The following is a 24,147-nucleotide window of genomic DNA, read 5'->3' on the forward strand; positions in this document are numbered from 1 at the left end:
CCGAATGCAATGATTGGAAGAATTTTTTTTTAGGTTTATTCACCACACCGAAATAGGAATGTGAAGTCAAGTCTGTTGTCTGGTCCAGCATTGAGCTCTGTTGCATGAACACTAGCAAATATATCTTCAAACTTTGGATTAATGCGGTTTTCGCGGTCCCTTACGACTTCAAAATAATTTCTCTAACCAAACTTTACTGCTCTTCGCACCTGAGTGCTACAGATTTGAACGATAATGACAGTGATTGTCTATGAACGTCACACCGTTAACTACTTTGATTACGAGAACTGGGAGGAGCGTGTAAGAAACTAAGCAGCTTCCACATGACTGTAGTGCAGTGGAAACAAGGGAGAGCAGCAGTCGAGGCGTGGGTGAGTGAACATCATGGGACATGCTCTCTGGGAATGAACTACAGCAGTCTGGAGCTTCATCTCTTCATCCCAGAGCGCGCAGACGTCTGCTGCTGATCCTCACTGGACAATACAACAATAGTGAAGCTGAGATTACAGAGTCCTGTTTTAAAGTTTAGAATAATGAGAGTGATTTTTTCAGCTAGTTGGATATTTCAAGGATGGATCACACACTTCGTTCTTGCTCTATGCACGCAGGTATGTTTTTGCGAATGAACTTTATTTTTGAATTTATTATTACCGGGAAATTATTATTTTGCACTCTGTTTACTAGAAAATTCTTAGTGTAGAATACCGGTCCTCTTCACCAAAATGCCAAATTGCCTTATTAACTCTATTCATTTCAGCACTTTGTCGCGAAAATGTTTTGTGTACATTTAGATTCGTGAACGACTCGTTCTTTTGAGTCGGACCTTTGCAGTGAATCTTAAAAACCGGTCTGATCGCTTCGTTCGATCTGACTGAATCGGGCCAAACGGTTCTCGTGTCAACAACTGAGCTGCTCATTGAACCGAGAACAGTTTCTGCTTTTCGGAAATGTCTATGTTCGTAATGAGCCAATATTTTGTAATGTTAGAGCACTTGGTGTGAAGATTTGACTGAAGTAAGTAGCCGAATGGCGCAAATGTTACAAATAAAACACAATGCATATTTGTGACTTTATTGACAGACAGTTTTATCAACATGCACACGAAACGAGTTGGTTTTAATAAATAGCATTTTTCTCAGTCAAGTGATGTATATTAATATTAACATTGTTTAATGTAAATGTAAATTATTTAAATATAAGATTAATTGTGGCTGCAACAAACTAAACTGGGAGACATTAATTACAGTGAAGTCCAAATGATGATGCGATTAAGCGATGATACGAGAGTTTAAGAATCGTTTTGTTTTTAACCGCTTCATTGAAATGAACTGTTCGAAAGAACCGTTTCGCTGAAATGATTTGGATATCCCATCACTAACTCAAAAGTGAATATACGTAGTCAAGACATTTTTAGGACTGCGTGGCGCTCACCATGCCCAAAAAGTGATATCTGCTCACTAGGTTTTGAGACACATCCACACTTCCCTGACAAGAGCAGATTTCTCTCAGATAATAAATAGCTTTTCTGCACTTCTCCCTGAATTGTTGCACATTTTGAGGGGAACACCCATGTGGATATTTCTGGGATTCTGCTTTTTTCATGGTTTTGGATGGTCTTCTTAACCATAAGTGTGAAGTGTGTGGGTTTTTGTTATTAAGGAATCATTGGATTTTCCACCAAATGTAAATTTGATGCTTATCAAATGTAAATTATCATTACATTCCCAGGTGTAAAACTCCAGCTGAAAAAATGCATTTACAAATAACCTTTTGATTTAATTAGGCTACAGGATGGAATGAAATGTTTTTCCCATGTAAACAATAAGAAAATATTGGAATTTTATATCTGTATTCTGGTTTGTGAAATGAACAATTTTTTATTTTTATTTTTTTTGTCAAAGCCCATTTTCATTCATTCATTCATTCATTAACCGTTGTCTTTCTGAGTTATCTAATGTCCTGTCAGGTCAAAAGTTTTAACATGGTTTCTGTTGCATCACGCGCAGGCCTGAACTTGTGATTGCCAAGTTTTAGAGTTATGAAAGAAAATGTCAGTATCTGGAAACTTAATTCTGGGAAAGGTGCTTACCTCTTTCAACCTTCCATACAGAGAAGTATTTTCTTCAGATGATGGACTTGACAAGTATTTTGTTAAACTAACTTAATTCTGTTCAAATAAATTTATTTTATTTTATTAATATACAGTTTTAGTATACAGTAACACATCATAGCTTTATGATTGTTACCTCATGGTTATATTTTTCTTTGCATTAACAGAATTAATGCAAAGCAATGAACTGAATCTTGAGAACTGTAGTGCCATATGTAGCTCAGCATGGTGAGATCCTGTGAGAAAAGTTTTCTCCGTCTCCGGTGCATATTTTCTAACATGTAATTTTTCAGGGCGTCACTGACCATGATATTATATATTTAGTCAATGAAAATATGTTGTGTTGCCTGAGTATAGCCTTACATTCAAATGTAGAGGATCAGAAATGAACTCTAAACATTCCTTTGGTTTCCTGTGTTTTTTCACATGCGTCCATCAAAAGGCCTTTAGGTTCTTCAGCAGTGGTAGAAAAACCCTCAGAATCACATCTTTAGCTATGTTCAGCATCTTCACAGAAACAAAGAGGAGATTATTTTCAAGTATTACATTTATTGTGCATGTTTCAAACTGAAAGGTGATTTTCATTTCATGATTTTCATTACACTCTGTAGCAGAAGTAAATATCATTATTTATTATTGAGTTGCATGCAAAAGGACACAACCTGTTTCATCATTTGAATAAATTTGGGTTTTTCTTCCTGATTTTGTTATAGTGAACTGTACTAGTTACTTGTTGTGACAAAGCTTGTTGTCGTCAACAAATCTGATAAGGATTATTTCCCCATGAATTTCCATGATACCCATGGATTTTTCCCACTGATGGATAAATCCATTGATCCTGGTCACGTAGGAAAATGTTTGCTTCTGTGTTTTTTGTTTTTTAGGAAAATGTCTGCTTCTGTGGGTTTTTTTTTTTTTTTTTGAGTCCTTGTTTTAGAGAGATAAAGAGAGCATTCATAATTCATAAATCGTCTTTTATAGTCCCCAACAAACATTATTTCTCTTCCATTTCTTGCATTTCAAAATATATTTTGTACATGTTGGCTAGAATACAGAAAACTAAGGCTTTGCCAGTGGTGCTGATTTGAAGGCATTTTATTTTTTACGGTGCTGTGCAAAAAAAGTTGAATCTGAGCATTATTTCTACCTATTTAAGAAAGCACTTAGTACTTCAGCCAGGTCCTTTCCACCTCTACCGAGAGCCCAGTATGCTGAGCTTGGCACTATTTTCTTTTTTATTGTCTTTTATATGAGTGACGGCCGGATTTTCTCAGATTTGCACTGAATTAAAGGATTGCATTTAATTCTGCCCTGCTGTTAAACCGTGGAATGCCTTTGTGGTATCTGGAGGGATGTGGGTGTTTTTTTTTTTTTTTGCTTTTTTTTTTGCTTTTCTTCTTGTTTTTTTCTTCCTCCGAGTTGGGCAATACCCCCCTCCCCCTCCACCCCACACACACACACACACACACACACACACACTCCCCCACTCTCTTTCATTCCCTGATGCTTTTACCACTCAAATGATCATTATCCCTTAAAGATTCTCATTCCGAGAGCCAATGTTTCATCAGGCCAAACTTTGTGTAGTTTTTGAGTTGCTGTATAAATCACCCAGCGGACTAGAGATCCAATGACCCCAAAAAAGTATTTGAATGCTTATGCCACACTTAAAAATGCCTGAATGCCATTGCATCAATTATGAAATAACCAACTGGCATGTATTTTAAGAAAAATAGCATAATTGTTTCAAGAAAGTCCATTTCACAATTGTAAAATAATAAATGGACTGTTCAAAATAAAATGAAACTTGTCAAACTTGAGGGGAAATTACTTTACGTAGACTAAAAATGACCTTGGGACCCAATGGTTATAAGTCATATACCGAAAATTGAAGATTGCAGTTTGTTTTATATTAGAATGGTAAGAAAATATCAGCAAAGAATATACACTACCATTCTTAAAAGTTAGATTTTGAAGGGTTAGTTCACCCCAAAATGAAATTTCTGTGATTAATTACTCACCCTCATGTAGTTCCATACCTGTAAGACCTTCGTTCATCTTCGGAACACAAATTAAGATATTTTTGATGAAATCCGAAAGGTATCTGTCTCCTCCATAGACAGCAATTTAATTACCACTTTCAAGGTCCAGAAAGGTTCTAAAGACATCGTTAAAATAGTCAGTGTGACCAAGTCGGCGTTCTGACGTAGAACCTGGAAGCGCTGAACGTAAACAGTAGGAGAATGTAACAGAAGATATTGTTGAATAAAGTCGTTATTTTTTTGTTTTTGCGCACAAAAAGTATTCTCGTCACTTTATAAAATTAAGGTTGAACCACTGTAGTCACATGGACTATTTTAACAATGTCTTTAGTACCTTTCTGGACCTTGAAAGTGGTAATAACGTTGCAGTCTATGGAGGAGTCAAGGTATCTCTCGGATTTCATCAGAAATATCTTAATTTGTGTTCTGAAGATGAACGAAGGTCTCACAGGTGTGGAATGACATGAGGGTGAGTAATTAATGACAGAAATTTTCATTTTTGGGTGAACGAACCCTTTACATTTGGGGTCGGTAAGATTTTTTTCGTGTTTTTGAAAGAAGGCTTTCTTCTGCTGAAGTATTTCTAAAAAAAAAAAAAAAAAAATCTTACTGACCCCAAACTTCTGACATGTAGTGTAAATTTAATATAAAACTGAAAGATTTAGATTATTGCTCTTTAATTTGTTGCGATGACACCAGATCTGATCTTTTAACGCAATTTACTCGTATTTTGATTACCTCTCTCCCATGGTAAACATAAAAACGACTACGATATTAGTAGTGATCTTTGTTGCTGTTGTTGTTCATTCAGTCATTCAAAGTGATTTAGAAATGAGGAACATCACAAGCATTTTATCATACAAAAGCCATCATGTTTGTTTAACTATTGTTTCATTTCAGGCAGGACTGGCCATAATCTGCCAACAGAATGAGTACGACCACAATGGGAGATGCTGCAGAAAATGTGAACCAGGTGAGCAATAATACAGACTAGTTAATTATACTACGGAGAACACACTATAAAAACAATCCATTCATTCATTCATTTTATGGTGACAACAACTGTGAGTGAAGCTGATGTCTGGGAAAAATAAGATCAGGTCTAAATCGGCTGGTTTTTCCCATTTGAAAAGCAGAAGGATGAGAGAAAGAGGAAGAGGCCTATACACACCCATATGAACCATAACCTACAATAACTTCCTTCTACTATACAATTCAGAATATCATCTTTTTTACAATATGTATTCAGTGTTGTATTATGTATTCACAATATGTATTCACCTTTTCAATGACCAAAACAGCAAACCCATTTTACATCAGCAAGGTTTTCCTTTGAATGCAGGAAAATACGTTTTTGACCATTGCGACGGCAGCTCGAGAACAACGTGCCTTGATTGTGGCCGTGATGAGTACCAGCCGGACTGGAACAGCGACACTAAGTGTATTCCTCAGAAGTTCTGCGATGAGGGTCAGTGTCACGTAATGCGTGTAAAGAAAGAATATTGTTTGATTTTACATTATTTCTTAACACCTGCCACCAATCATCCTCTGCAGGTAAAGGATTTAACCGCACCCGTCCACACAACCCCACCGCGGCTGAACCGTGTCTGTGCAAGCAGGGGTTCCACTGCTCTCGGATCAACTGCGAGTACTGTGAGGCCATTGAAAAATGTCCTGCAGGAAAAGGAGTCGTGATGGGTGGTAAGAGCTTGTGGTGACTATACAGAGTTCTAGATTTGACCAGGAACATGTTTATGGGCAAATGAGAAAGATTCTTATTCTGGTGAATCTTGAAAAAGGGATAGTTCACGACATAAAAAAACATGAAGGTGTGCAAATGATGACAGAATTTTTATTTTAGGGTGAACTATCCCTTTAGTAAGTTTATTCAGAAGTTTAAAGTGGGAGACATTAATCATACGCCTTATAGATAGATGAAGTGTACCCGTAATTGAGAGTGCAGTAAATCAGTGGCTGTTCCAGCTCTGTGGTTTTGAGCACAAGGTTTAGTGCCAAATGGAAAGAAACATTATAATACAGTTCACAGAAATGAATGTGGACGCAGTGTAGTTTACATTTCATCATTAGTGTCTTGACATTTACACTGTAGTTACAATTAAAAGGCATCACAAGACTTTCTGTAGATTATAGGCTCACTCTATCTATCTATCTATGTATCTATGTATCTATCAATCATTCTGTCTGTCTGTTATCTATCTATCTGTGTCTACTATTGTACTGTCATTACTATCATACTACTATCTATCTATCTATCTATCTATCTGTCTACTATTGTACTATCATTACTATCATACTATCTATCTATCTATCTATCTATCTATCTGTCTGTCTACTATTGTACTATCATTATGTATGTTTCTCTATCTATCTATCTCTCGATCTATATCTATCTATCTATCTATCTATCTATCTATCTATGTCTGTCTGTCTGTCTGTCTACTATCTTACTATCATTCTGCCTGTCTACTATCATATATTATCATTATGTCTGTCTGTCATTGTACTATCATTATGTATCTTTGTCTGCCTGTCTGTCTGCCTATCTATCTATCTATCTGTCTGTCTGTATGTTGGTCTACTATTGTACTATCATTATGTACTGTTTGTCTATCTATCTATCTATCTATCTATCTATCTACAGTTGTACTATCATTATGTATGTTTGTCTATCTATCTATCTATCTATCTATCTACAATTGTACTATCATTATGTATGTTTGTCTATTTCTCTTGATCTATCTATCTATCTATCTATCTGTCTTATCTACTATCTTACCATCATTCTGCCTGTCTACTATCATATATTATCATTATGTCTGTCTGTCATGTCTACTGTCATACTACCATTCTGTCTGTCTGTTATCTATCTATCTATCTATCTATCTATGTCTGTCTCTGTCTACTATCGTACTATCATAGTATCATTACATCTGTCATACTATCATTCAGTCTGTCTGTCTGTCCAAGCTTGATTGGCATTTACAATATTTCCAAAGCATATTCACTGCTTACAGAACAAAATTGAACAGGACAATGCAATAGAAATTATACAACAGGAAGTAAATAAGATGCTAAATACAGAAATACAAATGACAAGAAAATGAGTAGGAAAAATAAAAAGGTATAAAGTAAAGGTAAAAGTAAAGTTACTACCTGCTACTAGTCTGTCTGTCTATAATCCTTTATCACTCTCTTCATTTTAGAGACTGGCAGAGCTTCCTGTGTGACTTGTCAACATGGGTTTTTCTCAGATTCGATGTCAACAGAATCCTGCAAGAAATGGACAGAGTGAGTATGCCTCTCTATCTAAGCTTAAAAAGTCGATACAATAACAGCTCAATAGGTTTAACAACAGTTGGGAGTGTATGCCACAAAGATGCCAGTCCTCTGAGTCAAACATGCAGATCTATGCTTTAACAGAACTCATTTGCAAAGTCACAGCTCTCATTCTCACAGGCATTGTTTGTCTGGGGAAGGTCTCAGGCATGCTCTGTCATTTTTTAAAGCCCCCGCAGTCTTACCGCACTGTGGTATTATGATTAATTTCTCCACCACTTCCCCTAGAAAGAGCCCCTTTTCTTTCTTTCATTTGTGGTTACTCTTAGAAAAGAAAATTTGGACTGATCAAACCAGAAGTGGCCATGCTATTTGACTCTTTTATATTGATATGTCTAATTCTCTTCCAGTTGTAAAGCTATCGGCAAGACTGAAAAACAGCCAGGAAGCACTCAGACAGATGTAGTGTGTGGGCTCCATTCTCCTGGTAGGTCATATAAAATGTTTGGCCTCACAGTTATTGATCATACTCTACCATTCAAAAGTTTGGGGTTGGTAAGATTATTTTATAATTTTGAAAGAAGCCTCTTATACTCACCAGAGATGCAAGTATTTGATCAAAAATACAGTAAAAACTGTAATATTGTGAAATGTCACATCCTTTGGAAATCAATGCACCAAATCCTTAAAAGTACTGATTCATTTTTTTAAGGATTCTTACTGACTCCAAACTTTATATATATTTATTAAAATCTGGTTATATAAAATGACTGAAAAAGTCTTTGTAAAATGGCTTTGTCTGTAATGTCTGGTAGGACTAGTCTGGATGTGTTTCTTTGTTGCTCAAGCAATTTCGTCTCTCATCCAAGAACAATAAATGTGATTGAGCAACAGAGACAAACTTTACTAAGCCCTCTATGATGATCTGAATAACTAAGAACCTTGAATAAACCTCCTAAATGTCCTCAGGTATGACACCCTGGGTACTGGTGGCCATCCTCTCAGTCATCATCGTGGTATCTCTGGTCGTTCTCTTCTTGTTTTGCTGCAAGGATAAGCTGAACTTCCTCTCAGGTAAATTTTGCTCAGGGTCATGTTCATTTGCTACAATTTGTGGTAGATCCTTGTCTACGTTGTTAATTAAAGCTTATTCTCTGACACCACAGTAAATCTACGCACCTGCGTCCAAAACCTGAAAGGAAGTAGGAATCAAGAGGTAAGTAATAATATCTGCAAACTTGTTTCAAAACCTAGCGATGGAGACTTACCAGTCCTACTTTTTTGTAGGAAAATGTGACTTCATACCACTGTAGAAACGGTCTACAAACCCACCCTTTAATTTGCCAAGAAAGAACCCCTCCGGAGTCCCTGTGTCCCAGCACCAAATTAACCATCCCAGAAATGTCGACTTGCACAGACCAAGAACAGGACCAGGACCAAGCCGAAACCTCGTCAGGCAGCTCCAGCGTGGACTCCGGATGTGGGCCGTCGTCCCCCCTGTCAGGCAGCTCCTGCAGCTGTGTGCTTTCCATGAAGGAGCCCATAGAGGTTGGAGAGAACGAGGACTGCAGTCAGCTGGTTGCCACAGGCCTGGCATCATGCTGCTCCTGCAGGACAGGGGATGCCACAAAAAACGTGCAGGTTATCGGCCTGAAAGAGCCTCTGCTGTGTGAGAGCTGCTCGTTGGACGGCCTGCCCGCCTGTGATTATGTGGATCTGCAGCGCTCGCAGGAACTCTATCTGGACTACAGCAGCCCTGCTGGCAAGGAAGCCATGTCAGAGATGAGAGGGGTCTACGGGGATCGAGGTGTGGTCGAGGGGCTGTACAGACAGAACGAACCTTGTTGCTGCAGCATAGACTCCACCACCGTTCCTCCTTTGCCGTCTGTCAGCGCTAATGACCAGGGCCTTTCACTGATCCACAGTGATGACCACAAACTGTCCGACCCTGACGAGGAGTACCAGAACCAGTGCTCAGATGCCGCTCTCACATCTGGTAAGACATTAACACATGAAAAATTAGTGACAAAACAAATGAAAAGTTGTCTGTGCATCTGAAGTATTTGAAGCTGTTGATTCATAGTCCAGTACACAGAAATCTGTTAAATTCATTTAGCATGTTTCTAACAGATTTACAAGCATTGTCGTGCGATACTATTCCAATTGGATAAAAACAGAATGATATGATGAAAGATTGGAAATGATCAAAGTCATGACCTCTCAGTAATAGTGGGTCAAAAATGCAGTGTGGCAATCATTTTGGTTTCATGAAACAGATGGCCGAGCTAACAAACTGTATGGTATATCAGCTGATGTTTTGCACTGATTTACTCACCATATATTGCATTTCTAGATCACTGGATCCATACGTAAAACCTTTAAAGGGTTAGTTCACCCAAAAATTCTGTTAAATAATTACTCACCCTCATGTCGTTCCACACCCGTAAGATCTTCGTTCATCTTCGGAACACAAATTAAGATATTTTTCATAAAATACGATGGCTCAGTGAGGCCTGCATTGACAGCAAGACAATTAACACTTTCAATGCCCAGAAAGGTACTAAAGACAGTACTTTAAAACAGTTCATGTGACTACAGTAGTTCAACCTTAATGTTATGAAGCGACGAGAATACTTTTTGTGCGCCAAAAAAAACAAAATAACGACTTTATTCAACAATATCTAGTGATGGGCGATTTCAAAACACTGCTCCGAATCAGTGGTTAGGAGTGTGTATCAAACTGCCAAACTTTGGCCAAACTACCAAAGTCACGCCCCCCAGTGGTGAACCATTGAAATTTCGAAACACTTATGATGTTACGAAGCCTCGTTTACTGAAAACACGTGACTTTGGCAGTTTGATACACGCTCCGAACCACTAATTCGAAACAAAAGATTCGTGAAGCTTTGAAGCTTCATGAAGCAGTGTTTTGAAATCGCCCATCACTAGATATTGTTGAATAAAGTTATTTTGTTTTTGTGGCACACAAAAAGTATTCTTGTTACTTCATAACATAACGCTTCATGAACCAATCTATCTATCTATATATATATTAATCAAGTATTAATATTATTAATAATATTATATTACTAATATTAATATTATATTATATATTATTATTTATATAGTATTAATATTATATTCAAAAATAATTATTTGTATAAATATTAAAAAAATATATTACAAATCTTAAAAATATACAAAACATGCTATAAATATAAATGTATATTTTATATATATTACTATATCTACATATCTATATATATCTATATATATCTACATCTCTCTCTCTCTCTCTCTCTCATATATATATATATATATATATATGAAGACTTAAGATGCAAAAGCCTCTAAGTGCCATCTGAAATTTTCTTCTAAAATGAGCATTTTTATCAAGCTTGTATGTTTAGGGTCAGTAATTTCATTCTAATGGCAATTAATAGGTCCTTTTCATTGCCATTAGAGTGAAATTACTGACCCTAAACATACAAGCTTGATAAAAATGCTCATTTTAGAAGAAAATTTCAGATGGCACTTAGAGGCTTTTGCATCTTAAGTCTTCATATATATATAGAAAGAGAGAGAGAAAGAGGATAGAATGCAAGGGCATGTTAAATTGATCAAAAGTGACAGTAAAGACAATAAAATGTTACAAAAAAATGCTGTTCTTTTTAACTTTCTATTCATCACTGAATCCTGATAAAAATGCATCACAGTTTCCACAATTATTATTACATTGATAATAAGTGTTTCTTGAGCAGCAAATCAGCATATTAGAATGATTTCTGAAGGATCATGTGACACCAAAGACTGGAGTAATGATGCTGAAAATTCAGCTTTGCCAACACAGCAATAAATTACAATTTAAAATATATTAAAATAGAAAACAGCTATTTTAAATTGTGATAATATTTTACAATATTTCTGTTTTTATTGTATTTTTGATTTAAAAAGTTGCAGCCTAGTGAGCATACATCCCCCCCCCCCCATATTTTTTTTTTTTAACACATTTTATATAATTTATTATTTAGATGGATTTATAATCATAAACATTGGCAAAATTAATTTTTCCATTTCAATAATGTTATTTCACAGACAGTGTCTGTTTCACTCATATTCCATACTATTGTTATTAATTACACCTCTGCAAAGGAATTACACAATGTATACACATGTAGTTCATTAGTATTATTCAGTCATTTGTCAATACCCAGAAACCTGAACACTATAATATAAAGCATCACGTCTTGTAGTAATAATTACACCAAGCACATTCAGGTCATGTGCATTCCAGTAAGTCGTGTTTGTGAAAATATGGCACGCAGCCACTGCAAAGAGTGGGAGTAGGGCCCATTATGGACCAGCAGCAAATGACTAAAAGATGTGTGAAATGTGAGTCATTGATAGTCTGTGTGTATATTCGGAGGAAAAAAAGGAACCATTATAATCTGCCCATGTTGAATTTTTAAGTGGAAGGAAGCTGCTTTGTTGCTCAAAAGGGATTGACACAAAAACAGCGGTTTTTGCCATGTCAGTGCTTACATGGCATTATTAGCCTCGTTTCTAATGTAGACTATTTATGTAGTCCACTATACGTCTAAAGTAGTAGCGTAGCGTTTTCACACGCAACTTCAAAGCAGTTTCCTTGTATGAATAAATAATATGGTTACATAACCCTAAATATATTAACAAAAACTATAATAGTATATCAACTATAACACAGGTGTTGATTTGTCTCCAGGAAAGGAATGAATATTTAGTTCATGGAAATATTGCATACTATTTCTGCCAGCTTCCGCTAACCCCAGTTCTGATGCTTTGCCTATTTTTGTCAGGTCAGGTGACAGGAAACAACAACACTACGTTTATCTCCAGCGGGCAGGTGATGAACTTCAGCGGTGAGGTCATCGTGGTCTACGTCAGTCAGACATCACTGGGCAGCAACGGGGGGACAGACGAACCCTTCAGCTGCCCGGTTCAAGAGGAATCTAATGAGGACAGCTTTCAAAGTGAGCCCAAATCTAACACAAGCACAACACCGCAGGACAAGAGCAGAAGCGGACACGTGGAAAAACACCTGCCCGTACAGGAAATGACTAATGACTGGTCCTGGCAGAAATAAAAACAGTGCAAACATTTCCTACTGGACTGGAATATACTTTTTTAATGATTATTATTGATTAATGTTCTCTGTCAACTAGAGTGCTATTTCGTGAAAAATGCTATGCATTTGTTGACCTACGTATTTATATCATAAAAAAATTAAGTACTTGTCAGCTTTGAGAGGATTTCTCTGTTGCGGATGCTAATGATCTGATGACAGTAAAAGTCAAGAACATTGATTCCAGAATGTCTCAATTTCAGACAATCTCTATGCTGAAGAGCCACTTAAAGAGTGGCTTGGTGCGACAAGAAGCCAAACTCAGGCCAAAGATGATGATAACACAGCCAGAGAAAGCACAAACGTACCACCAAAACACAAGCTTGATGTTTTTCGATGTCCCTTTCTCTTGGCCTTCTCTAGGGCTTTTCACACTTGAAATAGTTAACCCTGGGTCATTCTAAACCCTGGGTAAATGGAATCCTGGGTTTTTCTTTATTCACGTTTCACACTGCTCATACTATATTCAGGGTTAACACTTAATCCTGGGTATTCATAAGCTGCCATTTCACACTGCACATTCCTAAACCCCGGGTTAAAGTCCTTATTTGCATATTTGTGGTGTCGGTGTTACTGACTGGACAAACGCAGCACGTGACCTGTTTACATAAAGGCTCTAGCACTGCGCGTCCTCTTTGCTGACTGTAATATCAAGTTTTTTTTTCCTGAATGAACTTTTCCAACTATAAAGGTAAGAATGACGGTCTCGTATATTCACTCCAATTGTCGCGCAGAAACGACTGTTTATATACACTGCGCGGTGTTTCCATGACTGCCCAAAACGCGTGAATATAAGGCACGCGATTGGTTGTCGGTTGCTAAGCATCTAGTTGTAACATTCTAACACCGCTTCGTTTCACACTGTACACGTTTGGCACCGCAAGAGCGGGTAAAAAGCGGTGCTAACCCCGCATCTAAATTAGAAGTGTGAAACGTTCCTTTACCCGGGGTTAAAAGCGGTGTTCAGAACGACGATAACCCGGGGTTAAACAGTGTGAAAAGCCCTTAAACTGAGCTATCGCACCGTACCTCATGGCAAGAACCGTTTTAGGGTGTTGTTAAATCTCAGATTAAGTTAGTAACATGGAAATGACAAATTGGTTGATTTGTGGTGTTTATATTTTTAAAAAAACAATTTGTAAATGTTAATCTTTTTTTTTTTTTTGTTATTTATCGTGCCATTTTTGTGCCGCAAACCCGACAAGTCAGTCTGACTGGAGCAGAACATGTAATCACGGACATTATTCACAAGCATTAATATAGTGATTGAAAAATCAATGTTCTGATACATGAGTAGTGATTTTCTCCACCCATTACTGTAAATAAAGCTTGTTTGTATGAAACAATTTATTTCCCTTAAATGAGTGTGATGGTATGAGAACGCTATTTGGTTTAGTGATAAGCAGTGTTTATTGCTTGTGCATCACTAACCACATGTGCGGTAAAACCTCAGTATTCGAGAAAAACCAATGTTGACAGAATGCCTTTATAAATAGCTGTGAATCGCTACCAGCTGTCGCGAGCTCAATGCAAACATATACTCACAAGTACAGTGTTTAGCCACATGAGGTGAGAATTCCACCAAAGGCTGCTGGATGTTTAGCTGTGATTGGAATAATCACAACTCTGGGATGGCAACAGAAACAAACACTGAAAATTGTTGTTGAGTTCTGTCTGCCAAACAGGAAGTTATGACTGGTTTTAATGTGGTTCTTCTCAAGGAGCCTTCAGGCACATTTTGGTGACTCGTGACTAACAATGAATGTTGAATTGTCCTGCCATCTAGTGGACTGCTATTGTAATAATATTAGGGATTTGACGTGGGACCCCTTTGCCTTTCCTATCATACAAAGGCAGATTTATCTACCTTATTTTTTCAGGTAAGAGCGGGAGCGGCCATTTGTAATTTTAATGTCTTCCGGTGTCATTCGCTTCCAGTTATTTTAACTGTACAAAAACAGCTCGTTAAGCTGCTTGATATTGCAAACTGGTATTTCATACCATATTATTTTAAAGTAGGCCTATTGTCTTAATTGTAAACACGCGCAAACAGTTTTACAGTTTATTGTATTTTGATATACTTCTCGGCTAATAAATCGGAAGTTTCACGCATTCGTAGAAAACACCTTACTTCCGCCTTGAAAAATAAGGTGGCTAGAAAAATAGTAAAGAAAATGACAATTTAAAGACTTAAATGTTATCGAAATTAGTAACTGTAGTAAATTCAAAATAATTTATTGAAATATTATTCGCAACATATTTTGTGTGACAGAAATGAATTTTCAATTCGGTTCAAATTTGTTTGTGTTTTTCAATTTCGTTACCTATTTTTTGTAATTAATTTGTTATTTGTACTTTTCATAAATATTGTTCAAAAGTGCTATGGGTCATTTAAAGACAACAGTGGTGAGGGAAAAAAAAAATGAAATACTCTAGAAACATATGCATACACTTTTATTTTAAAAAATAGTAACATATGCATATGTTCTTTTTATTATACTATAAAAAATGTAAATAAACAAAAGTCTCAAATTTCCATGGATGCCCCAGCAGTTTGACACCACTTGAAACAAATAAACTAATCCTTACATAAATAAATGAAATGTGTCAATAAATCACATGTAAATTTAATTCTTTGATTCTTATATATATAGTTTATTAATTAACTTTGGCTAATTGAATATGATGGCTATTATCTGCAGAGAATTGGGAATCTGGGGGAAGCCCACTGAAAAAGAGCTATGGATCATTCCATATTCCCTTGGTCACTGTTAGGGTGTCAGTGATCCTCATATGTTACAGTCATGTCCAAACAGATCATGTGCTATCAGGTGATGGGAGAACCCCAGATTTGGACACAGGTGCTCCTCTGGCTTGGCTGGAAACTACCTGATTTTTTCAAGATGAAAAATTGAACCCAGTTTCCCACCATTAAAGATCGAACAGCACTCACTCACTGGCATTGGTGTGTAGTTTTTGGCCATTTTAAGGTTCACTCAAATCTGCTGTGGTTGCCTAAGGATGTTTATTTGAAATAAAACAGCAATGCCTTTGACAAAAAATACCGCTATTGATTTAGTGTTATAAGGAGGAAAGTTCTTTAAAATCAAGTGAAACAGTTTTTGCCGGTGGGGATCATTTTGTGCAAGAGTTTCCTGGAATATCTTCAGTGAGTGTAGCCAGTATAGGTCACACTCACCGCTTTATTTAGCAGCATGGCCTTTCAGATATATTATGCAGAATCTAAAGCGAATTAATTTATTTTGCATGCAAAACATGATCAATTTGTTCTGACCCCAGGAATGGAAAGGGGATTTTCTGTCCTCCTTATTCAAGTACAAATGACACTTGAGCATTTATTATGACACTCAGTATCATGAGAAGCTTTGAAAAAGATCCTTCTTGCTGGTTCACATGTAATAAGGCTTTTGAGAAAATGAATGTGTTAAGGTAAGGTGCTTTTTATTTAATCAGTATAATTAACTTGATTGAGAGATATTGAAATACAGTCAACCAAAAATGTATTCAGACACCTTGAACATTTCATTCATTAAATACAGTTTATTCACTATAGTTTAAAAAAAATGGTAATAAAATATGCCATGATCTCAGAGTTAAACTGTCAGAAAAAATGAATCTTAATTATGTCAGATAACACTAAAGCAAAACACGTTCAGGTCAAAGTGTCTGAATAATTTTTGGTTCCAGATTTTTATCAGTTTTACTGGTAGTCCACTGTATGAAGAATTTTTGGGTATAATATGTCACAGTTTATTTTATTTTGCTATCCTCAATTGCATAAATGAACTATAGTGTCCTGCACCCACTAGTAAAAATATATCAAAAATGTCTGAATAATTTTTTGGTTTGATTGTATATAGCAGGCTATCATTTATAATTTTGTATTATATAATAAAAATGTATTTTTATTTTAAATAATCAGTATAATTAACTTTATTACGATATATATATATATATATATATATATATTAAAATAAAAATAAATACATTTGTATTAATAATAAAAATAATACAAAATAATATATATATTTTTTGTATTATTTTTATTATTAATACAAATGTATTTATTTTATTTTAATTAATCAGTATAATAATTAATCAGTATAATAACTTGATTAATAAAAAATATATATATAGTCATTTATTATTATTAATAATAATACAAATTAATTTATTTTTATTTTAAATATTCAGTGTAATTAAACTGATTAAAAGATATTGAAATATATATCATATATATCATATCATTTATTATTATTAATACAAATGTACTTATTTTATTTTAAATAACCAGTATGCTTAACTTGATTTAATAGATATTGAAATATGTATTATTATTTTATTAAGAATAATAGTAATATAATAATGTATTTATTATTTTTTATAATGTTATTATAATGTATTTAGTATTCAATAATAATAATAATAACAATGTGTTTATTTTATTTTAAATAATCAGTATAATTAACTTTTTGTTATTTATTGAAATATTCCCATTTATTGTTATATTATTAATAGAAATGTATTTATTTTTGTTTTACATTTTTTATTATTATTAGTAGCAGTATTAAAGGAATTATTACAAATATGCATATAACTTTAAAATAAACATGTATTAACATTTACCTTGTAATATTCATAGTGGTAATATCTGACATCTGTCTTCAAGAGTATTGATTCAGCACTGTCTAATTCCATTCGCTAGAAATTATGCTATTAAAAATGTTTAAGAAGTAAAACAAATAACCAAACAAACTCTTTTCAGAGGGCTTTTCACCAAAAGCTGGTCATCTGATATTCGGTTAGATGGAAAAACTGCTATAGTGACTGGAGCAAACTCCGGGATTGGGAAAGAAACGGCAAAGGACCTGGCAAAGCGAGGTGTGTACTATAGCCAAATCGACACACTGTGGAAAAAAACATCGAGCCTTCCTTTCATATTAGAGGCACAGATGAAATATATTAGATCTAACTGCATAGCCATTTGATCTGATATTTAGGCATATCCAGAATATCTTGTTTTCCTAAAATTGCTCAAAAGAATGTACTAGTTTTTCAAATAATGGAACAAAGCATGTCATTAATCCCGAGGCGCACGGGTGATCCTGGCCTGCAGAAACGTGGAGAAGGCTGAGCAGGCAGCCAGTGACATCAGCAGAGACGTGGAGAACGCCATCGTCGTGGTTCGGAAACTGGACCTGGCAGACACAAAATCCATCTGTGATTTTGCTGAACTGATTTACAACAGTGAGTTATGGTTAAAGAGTATTTTTAAAAAATAAATATATATATAATGTAAATATGCTATGCATCATATTTAATTCTTATCCTATCTTTAAAATAATTTTATTACAGCTGAAAAGTCTCTTCATTTGCTGATTAATAATGCTGGAGTGGCAATCTGCCCATATTCCACAACAGCAGATGGCTTTGAGACACAGTTTGGAGTCAATCATTTAGGTTTGATGAAGTGCACTAGACATTCTCATTCTTTCAAACCATATCAAAGAATCCTTATTTGTTGTTTAGAAACTATAGAGATTGTTCACACTTGACATGTGATGTATGACTCCTTTTCTTCTTCAGGACATTTCTTTCTCACGTTCCTCTTAATGGATCTGTTGAAGCATTCAGCTCCTTCTAGAGTGATTAATGTCTCCTCATTGGTTCACCCCATGGGAAAGATCCACTTTGAGGACCTGAACAGTGAGAAAAGCTATCATCCCGTGAAGGCCTACGTACAGAGCAAACTGGCCAACATACTTTTCACACGAGAGCTCGCCTCGAGAGTGGAAGGTAAGAGCCAGTATGTGATTTTGCATAAAGTGAGATCCAAAAATCTGATTCCACATCGAATCTAGGATTTATTTATAATGTTTTAGGAATCTGGAAAAAAAGGAAAACACATTTAAGGGGGACGTTCACACAGAACGTTTGTAGAATGTTTTAAAGGTGCAGTAAGTGATTTCTGAGAATCATTGTTGAACACTGTTGATATTGAAATCAACCCAAACAAACACACCCCTCCCTTTATTGCTCCGCCCCCTAAATGCACAAACAGGCAATGCAAGAGTGGATGTCTCTTTAGCAGAAACGAAGCTAAATAAAGCTTTGCATAAATGACGAACAAACAACAAGGAATAACAAAAAATGCCATCAGCACACACCCAAAACCAATGTTACTCACATATAGAGCAGAAACAACGCAACTTGTCTGTTTTCAGGCCTTCCCATTTAGGTCTCTCCAGTGCTGGAAAGCTTTTCTAATATTAACATAGGTCCTAAAGCTCTTGCCTGATCATAACCCTTTTTTTCCAGTGATATTCCTCTGACTTTTTCTACTTTGTAATGTCTCTCAGCCATCTCTCTTTCTTCAAATCTCCCTCTTGCTCACTCTCTCTCCTCCTCCATCATGCGTGGACACGCCCCCTACTGCTGATTGGCTATAAGTGTGTTGTGATGCTCGGTCCGATCCACTTTCAACAGCATTTTTCAGAATGTCTACTGCACCTTTAACCAGGCCCAGCGCCACGGGGGGCCAAAGGGGGCATTGCCCCCTCAGATCTGATTTGTGCCCCCTTAGTTTCAGTTCGTCACCCTTCACCTCCAAAACGCGATCGATTTTAACTCTTTGAAGCGTATGATCACACTGGTGTGACTGGAATGTTCAGTGCGTCACTGCTAAATTCAAACCTGCTTTCGCGCTGCTGGCGTTGAGCCAGAGACGGAGGCACTCAGTGCTTTTCATATAGGAACTATTCAGTGTTTTCAACCACATAATGTTTATTTGAGGTTTCAGACATATAAATAGACATTTAAATGAAGTACTAGGCTATATATATATATATATATGTAAAAAGACATTTATAGTTTGTTAAATGCAAATTCCATACACTGATATAGAAGCTGCAATAATCTTTCAATTGACAAAGTGTTTTATTCATATCAGATACACTGTGTATGAAACAATAAAGTTTACTCCACTTATGTTTATGTATTTTGGGGGGGAAAAAAGGATAAATTCAGCCTACGTAATGTAAATCCGACAGATCCTCTGAATTGCGGTGCAAACTCATTGCGCGTTATATCAACTAACATGATCATTATAAAGGTGTTTAAACGACAAAACACATTCACATAGCAAAACACATAGCTGCCCCAAGGCTATGGAACAGTCTACCAGAGTATTTGAGACAATTATCATCTTTGAATGAATTTAAGAAACATTTAAAAATATATATTTTTTTACATTAGCTTTTGATCAGGTATGAGTGTTGAGGTGTGTTGATGTTTTAAAATCATGTTTATTAATTTCTGAAATTCCTTTTATTTTAATGGAACACATTGTACAACACTGTGGTTTTATTATGTGCTTTATAAATAAAACTGGATTGGAGAATTGTGAGACATAAATTTACAATTACGAGTTATATAAGCTAAAAGAAGCTCTACTTAAAAAAATAAATAAATGTGTCTCTAGACCTTGTGATTTTTTCCCCCCATTCCACTGCTCTGCATCTCTCATTTTAAACACAAAGATGGGTTCTGTGTAAATGCCACATGAGTGTCCAAGATAATCATTCCCCTTTTACTTTCAGAGTATGGAAAAGCACACAAGTGTGACTAAATGATGACTGAATGTTCATTTTTGGCTGAACTATCCCTTTAAGGAGATTATATGTGTCAGAAGTAGACGGGAAAACTTTCCATATAATGCGCTGCTAATTCATCAGTATGCTATCCTAACATGACTGTCCCATGTTTTACCCACAAATATTCAGAGCGTTCTTAAGAGCGTTACATAAGAAATAAGAGTTGTGAAAATAAAGCGAGGTTAGCTTTTCATTCTTCTAACTGTAGCTCATGTAGAGTGAAGTTCAATCCTGTTTCTGTGGCAGAGATGGGAGTGAGTGTTTATGCCGTGGATCCAGGCCTAGTGAAGACAGAGATCATCAGGCATCTGAAGAAGTCCCTGCAGTTCTTTGTGAAGACATTTGGTTTCCTGATAAAAAACCCCTGCAGAGGGCGCATACACCACTCTGTACTGTGCCGTTACTCCTGACCTGCCCACTGGAACCTACTACAGGTTTGTCTAAACTAGAATGCTAGCTGTTGCACTCATAAAATAATAACCTCAATGATCATCTTTCCCATAAGCACCATTGTTCACAACATGCCTCTTATTTTGCACTAATGATGCTAAACTTGGCAGCAAACTAATTAACTGCTCTGAATTTCCTCATGCTACTGTTTAGTAAAGTAGTTTCTCTTATGATCTCTTCACAGTAACTGTGCCATGGCCCCATGCTCCAGGGCTGCTAATGATGACAACACTGCGAGCAGACTGTGGGCTGTCAGCTGCCATCTGCTGGGGATTCGTTGGAAATGAGAAGATATGACTTCCACCACAGCCTTATTTCACACTAATGCCGTTTTATGAGTTATTATAACCTAGTTTCAACAGCAGCCCAGCCGAGTCCTCTCTGTATTCATGTGTTAGTGATATTTTGGGTGTTATTGATTCAGAGATACGAGGACATTTGAAAGTTTAAAAATTTCTTATCTTAATACCCTGCTGAAAAATCCAGAAGCTTATGTTTTGCATGCTGGGACCAGCATAGGAGGCTGGTTTCTGGTTTGCTGTTTCAGGAGTGCTGATGGACCAGCTACACCAGCTCAGTTTTGCTTGAGAACAGCACTCCACCAGCCAAGGAGCTGGTCCAAGGAGCTGGTCCACCAGCACTATACCAGCTCAATTCATCATAAACCAGCCTGGACCAATATGGTGGTTTATGCTGGATTTTTCAGCAAGGTATGTGATTATTGAAACATGCTACATTTTTCATGCTACAACTTTCTTGTTATAAGCAGCTAGCAATGGTTAAAGAAAGTTTATTGTCATTTGAAAATGATATGGTCACCCATGGTGCAGAACATATAACAAGACAAATACTAGACGATATGCCTGGTAGAGACAGTAGAAATAAATACGAAAGCTAAATAATACTGTGTTAATGGGGTAGAAATGTCTTGGGAAAGAGTAACTGAGCCATTCTGTTTCTGCCATTTCTGTCCCCAGGACATTGTATGTATAATTATGCATGAAAATGAACTCTAAAATACATTTTAATATTAAGCAAAATGTCCTGAACATTACTCTAACTGCAAATTTAAAATATATAATTTAAAACATTATTAAAAACTACTCAGAGCACTAAAAAATAGCATTTGTTGCATGTCCCCGTTATCTAAACCTAAACTTTATCATGAAATATAATCATTAAAATCTTTCAGAAATCGTATTATTTTTGCGTTGTTGTGTGACTCTATATACCATCTATGCTAAACAAAAAGAAATTTCATGAGAAATCTATAATATATTATATAAAATACACATTTTTAGTCATGTCCCCAGGTTTTCACTCAGTCCTGTTACCCTCACACTTTGCCCCTTCTAAAAAACTTGGAGCATGCCACAAGACACAGTTTCAAAAGGAAGTTGCATCATCTGGATCTTATGCAGGCCACGAGAAGACCAAAAGTAAGTCCTCTCATTTTAACTTCTGTATATTTGATGAAATAGTAACTATGACCTAGAAGGTCGATCTCAACGTACTGTCCTGTTACCTAAATTATTTCTTAGATGTTATTTGTTTATTTTAAAAAATATTATCTTTAGGTAAGTTACTAGAATTTGCTTAGTGTCCTCATGCTATTTAGCATGTACTCCATGTGGCAATTTGTCATATATTTGATCATTTTTTGCTTAAAAACTCAATCCTGTTACTTTCAGTCCTGTTACTCATATGAAAAATAACAGGAGTGAGTAAAAGTAACAGGAATGAGTAGAATCCTCTGTTTTGTTGATTTAATAGTGTGAATATTAGTTGATATAATACTATTCACCTGTATCATGAGTTGAAATGACTTAAATTATAGACTTTTAGGATTAGTTTTACAGAATGCCATACTTACAGGGAGCCAGTCCACCATGACGTGACTTGATCTTTTTGTCTTTGTCTTTCTTATCTTTTGTAGAAGATGGAGAGAAACCATACTATGCAGTTGCCAGAAACACCCACCCATGGCATGCTGCAAACGAAGGAGTGAAACACACCCGCAACCCTCTCTTTTTCCCCCTTTTTGTCTTTCCTTCCCTCTCTCTCCCTCTCTCTCTCTCCTTCTTTCTCTTTCCACCTCCTTCGCTGTGATGTACTACTAGCACACAGTACGTCCCTTCAACACAGAAATCTCACTCGCACACATGCACACACAGCCATGTACACACTCTCTTTCTCACACACATATGGACACTCATTCCTGTTACCCAGTGTTCATTCCTGCTACAAAGTGTTAATTCCTGTTACTAAATTAGTTATTTTTCTAAACAAATAAAGTTAAACCACTGTTTTTATCAGTTTTGTTTGGTCCATCATTTATACAACTGTTAAATAAATTAAATTATTTAAAAAATGATATACTTGAGGCTTCTGTCTTCTTTTAAATGAAAAAATTGTTTTGGGTTTTTTTATTCAAATACACCTTGCCTTAATATAAAGTGATTTTTTTTTAGTCACAAATATCAATTATTTGAGCAAATAACCAACCATTTATTTAAAATAATCACTTTCTTGAGCTGAATACAAAGGAATTAACTGACATGCTTTTAAACATGCTTTTTAAATGGCATATAAGTTTTGGTAACAGGACTGAGAAAACATGCATTCATCTTCTGCTTAGAAACCTTGTAAAAAATTAAATAAAGTTGCCTGAGATTGACCAATAGACATTTTGAATAGTTAAATATGTGTAGTTGTAAGATTCTAAGAACATCCTGTGCCTGTTTTTCTCTGTATCTTTGTCTAGGCATTGCGTCATACTTAGAGAACTTGTTGCTTTTCTTAGAGTGGTGTACAATCCCTACTTATTGTATTAATGCTGAGTTGTCATTTTCACTTCCTATATTTTCAAATATATATTGACCCTCTGGCCGAATAAACTTTGTATCTTGGTTGAACTGCACTCTCTGTGTCTTCCATTTGATACCCTGGTACCAGCTTTTCTATGCTAGATCGCTCAACCTGAACAGATCTTCTTGAATTGTATTATTAAGTTGAATTATTAGATTCTAACAGTAATATTAGATTCAGTGTTGAAAAAAATATAAAAAATAAAGTTTAATTTTGAAGAGTTTTAACAAGCAAATGTCACCCATTCGGTGGAATGGCCCACCTAACGGAGATAGAAAATGATAAGTAGTATTAAGTAACATAAGTAAAGATAGTAGTAAGTGCAAACGAGAGCAGATAGAAAAAAGAGGTAAAAAAGTGCATGTTTATGTTCACTGAACGATTTACTATCACTGAATAAACTATCTTAAATGAAATTTACTTCTCTGAGGTAAGACCGTGTTCAGTGTGTTGTAAACAGTTCGTAGAGAAACATCAGACTTACACAACGAGGACATCTAGTGGACACACAGAGTCACGGCTTTTGCACAATTTGGCTCATTTTTA

General features: G+C 35.8%; 2 protein-coding genes across 3 annotated transcripts; both read left to right on the top strand.

Moving 5' to 3' along the window:
• tnfrsf11a (tumor necrosis factor receptor superfamily, member 11a, NFKB activator) lies at positions 1-13,956 on the top strand. Of its 2 annotated transcripts, none has more exons than XM_051881783.1 (10): positions 1-608; positions 5,053-5,125; positions 5,495-5,620; positions 5,707-5,853; positions 7,377-7,461; positions 7,860-7,936; positions 8,419-8,523; positions 8,616-8,665; positions 8,737-9,445; positions 12,290-12,568. In XM_051881783.1, the coding sequence occupies exons 1-10, from the start codon at positions 534-536 to the stop codon at positions 12,349-12,351; spliced, it is 1,509 nt and encodes a 502-aa protein (XP_051737743.1). In that variant the 5' UTR covers positions 1-533; the 3' UTR covers positions 12,352-12,568. The 2 variants fall into 2 exon arrangements, with proteins under 2 accessions (XP_051737743.1, XP_051737742.1); XM_051881782.1 differs by having other exon boundaries at positions 129-608; positions 12,285-13,956.
• A 142-nt stretch (positions 13,957-14,098) lies between these two features.
• On the top strand, positions 14,099-22,821 carry si:dkey-73n8.3 (uncharacterized protein LOC100150965 homolog). The gene is given in 9 exon segments (XM_051881784.1): positions 14,099-16,060; positions 17,397-17,512; positions 17,723-17,878; positions 17,987-18,091; positions 18,218-18,427; positions 20,530-20,639; positions 20,641-20,717; positions 20,918-22,172; positions 22,670-22,821. Coding segments are annotated over 8 exon segments (966 nt in total). The 5' UTR covers positions 14,099-15,971; the 3' UTR covers positions 21,021-22,172; positions 22,670-22,821.
• Positions 22,822-24,147: the final 1,326 nt, after the last annotated feature.

This window comes from Ctenopharyngodon idella, chromosome 23 (assembly GCF_019924925.1).
Source record: "Ctenopharyngodon idella isolate HZGC_01 chromosome 23, HZGC01, whole genome shotgun sequence".
Classification (NCBI taxonomy): domain Eukaryota; kingdom Metazoa; phylum Chordata; class Actinopteri; order Cypriniformes; family Xenocyprididae; genus Ctenopharyngodon; species Ctenopharyngodon idella.

Excerpts from the sequence above, each read along its gene's own strand:
- tnfrsf11a (XM_051881782.1), top strand. The coding sequence starts at position 534 with ATGAGAGTGATTTTTTCAGCTAGTTGGATATTTCAAGGATGGATCACA. Across the intron at positions 5,126-5,494 it reads CTGCAGAAAATGTGAACCAG|GAAAATACGTTTTTGACCAT; the intron begins GTGAGCAATAAT and ends CTTTGAATGCAG. Across the intron at positions 5,621-5,706 it reads TCAGAAGTTCTGCGATGAGG|GTAAAGGATTTAACCGCACC; the intron begins GTCAGTGTCACG and ends CATCCTCTGCAG.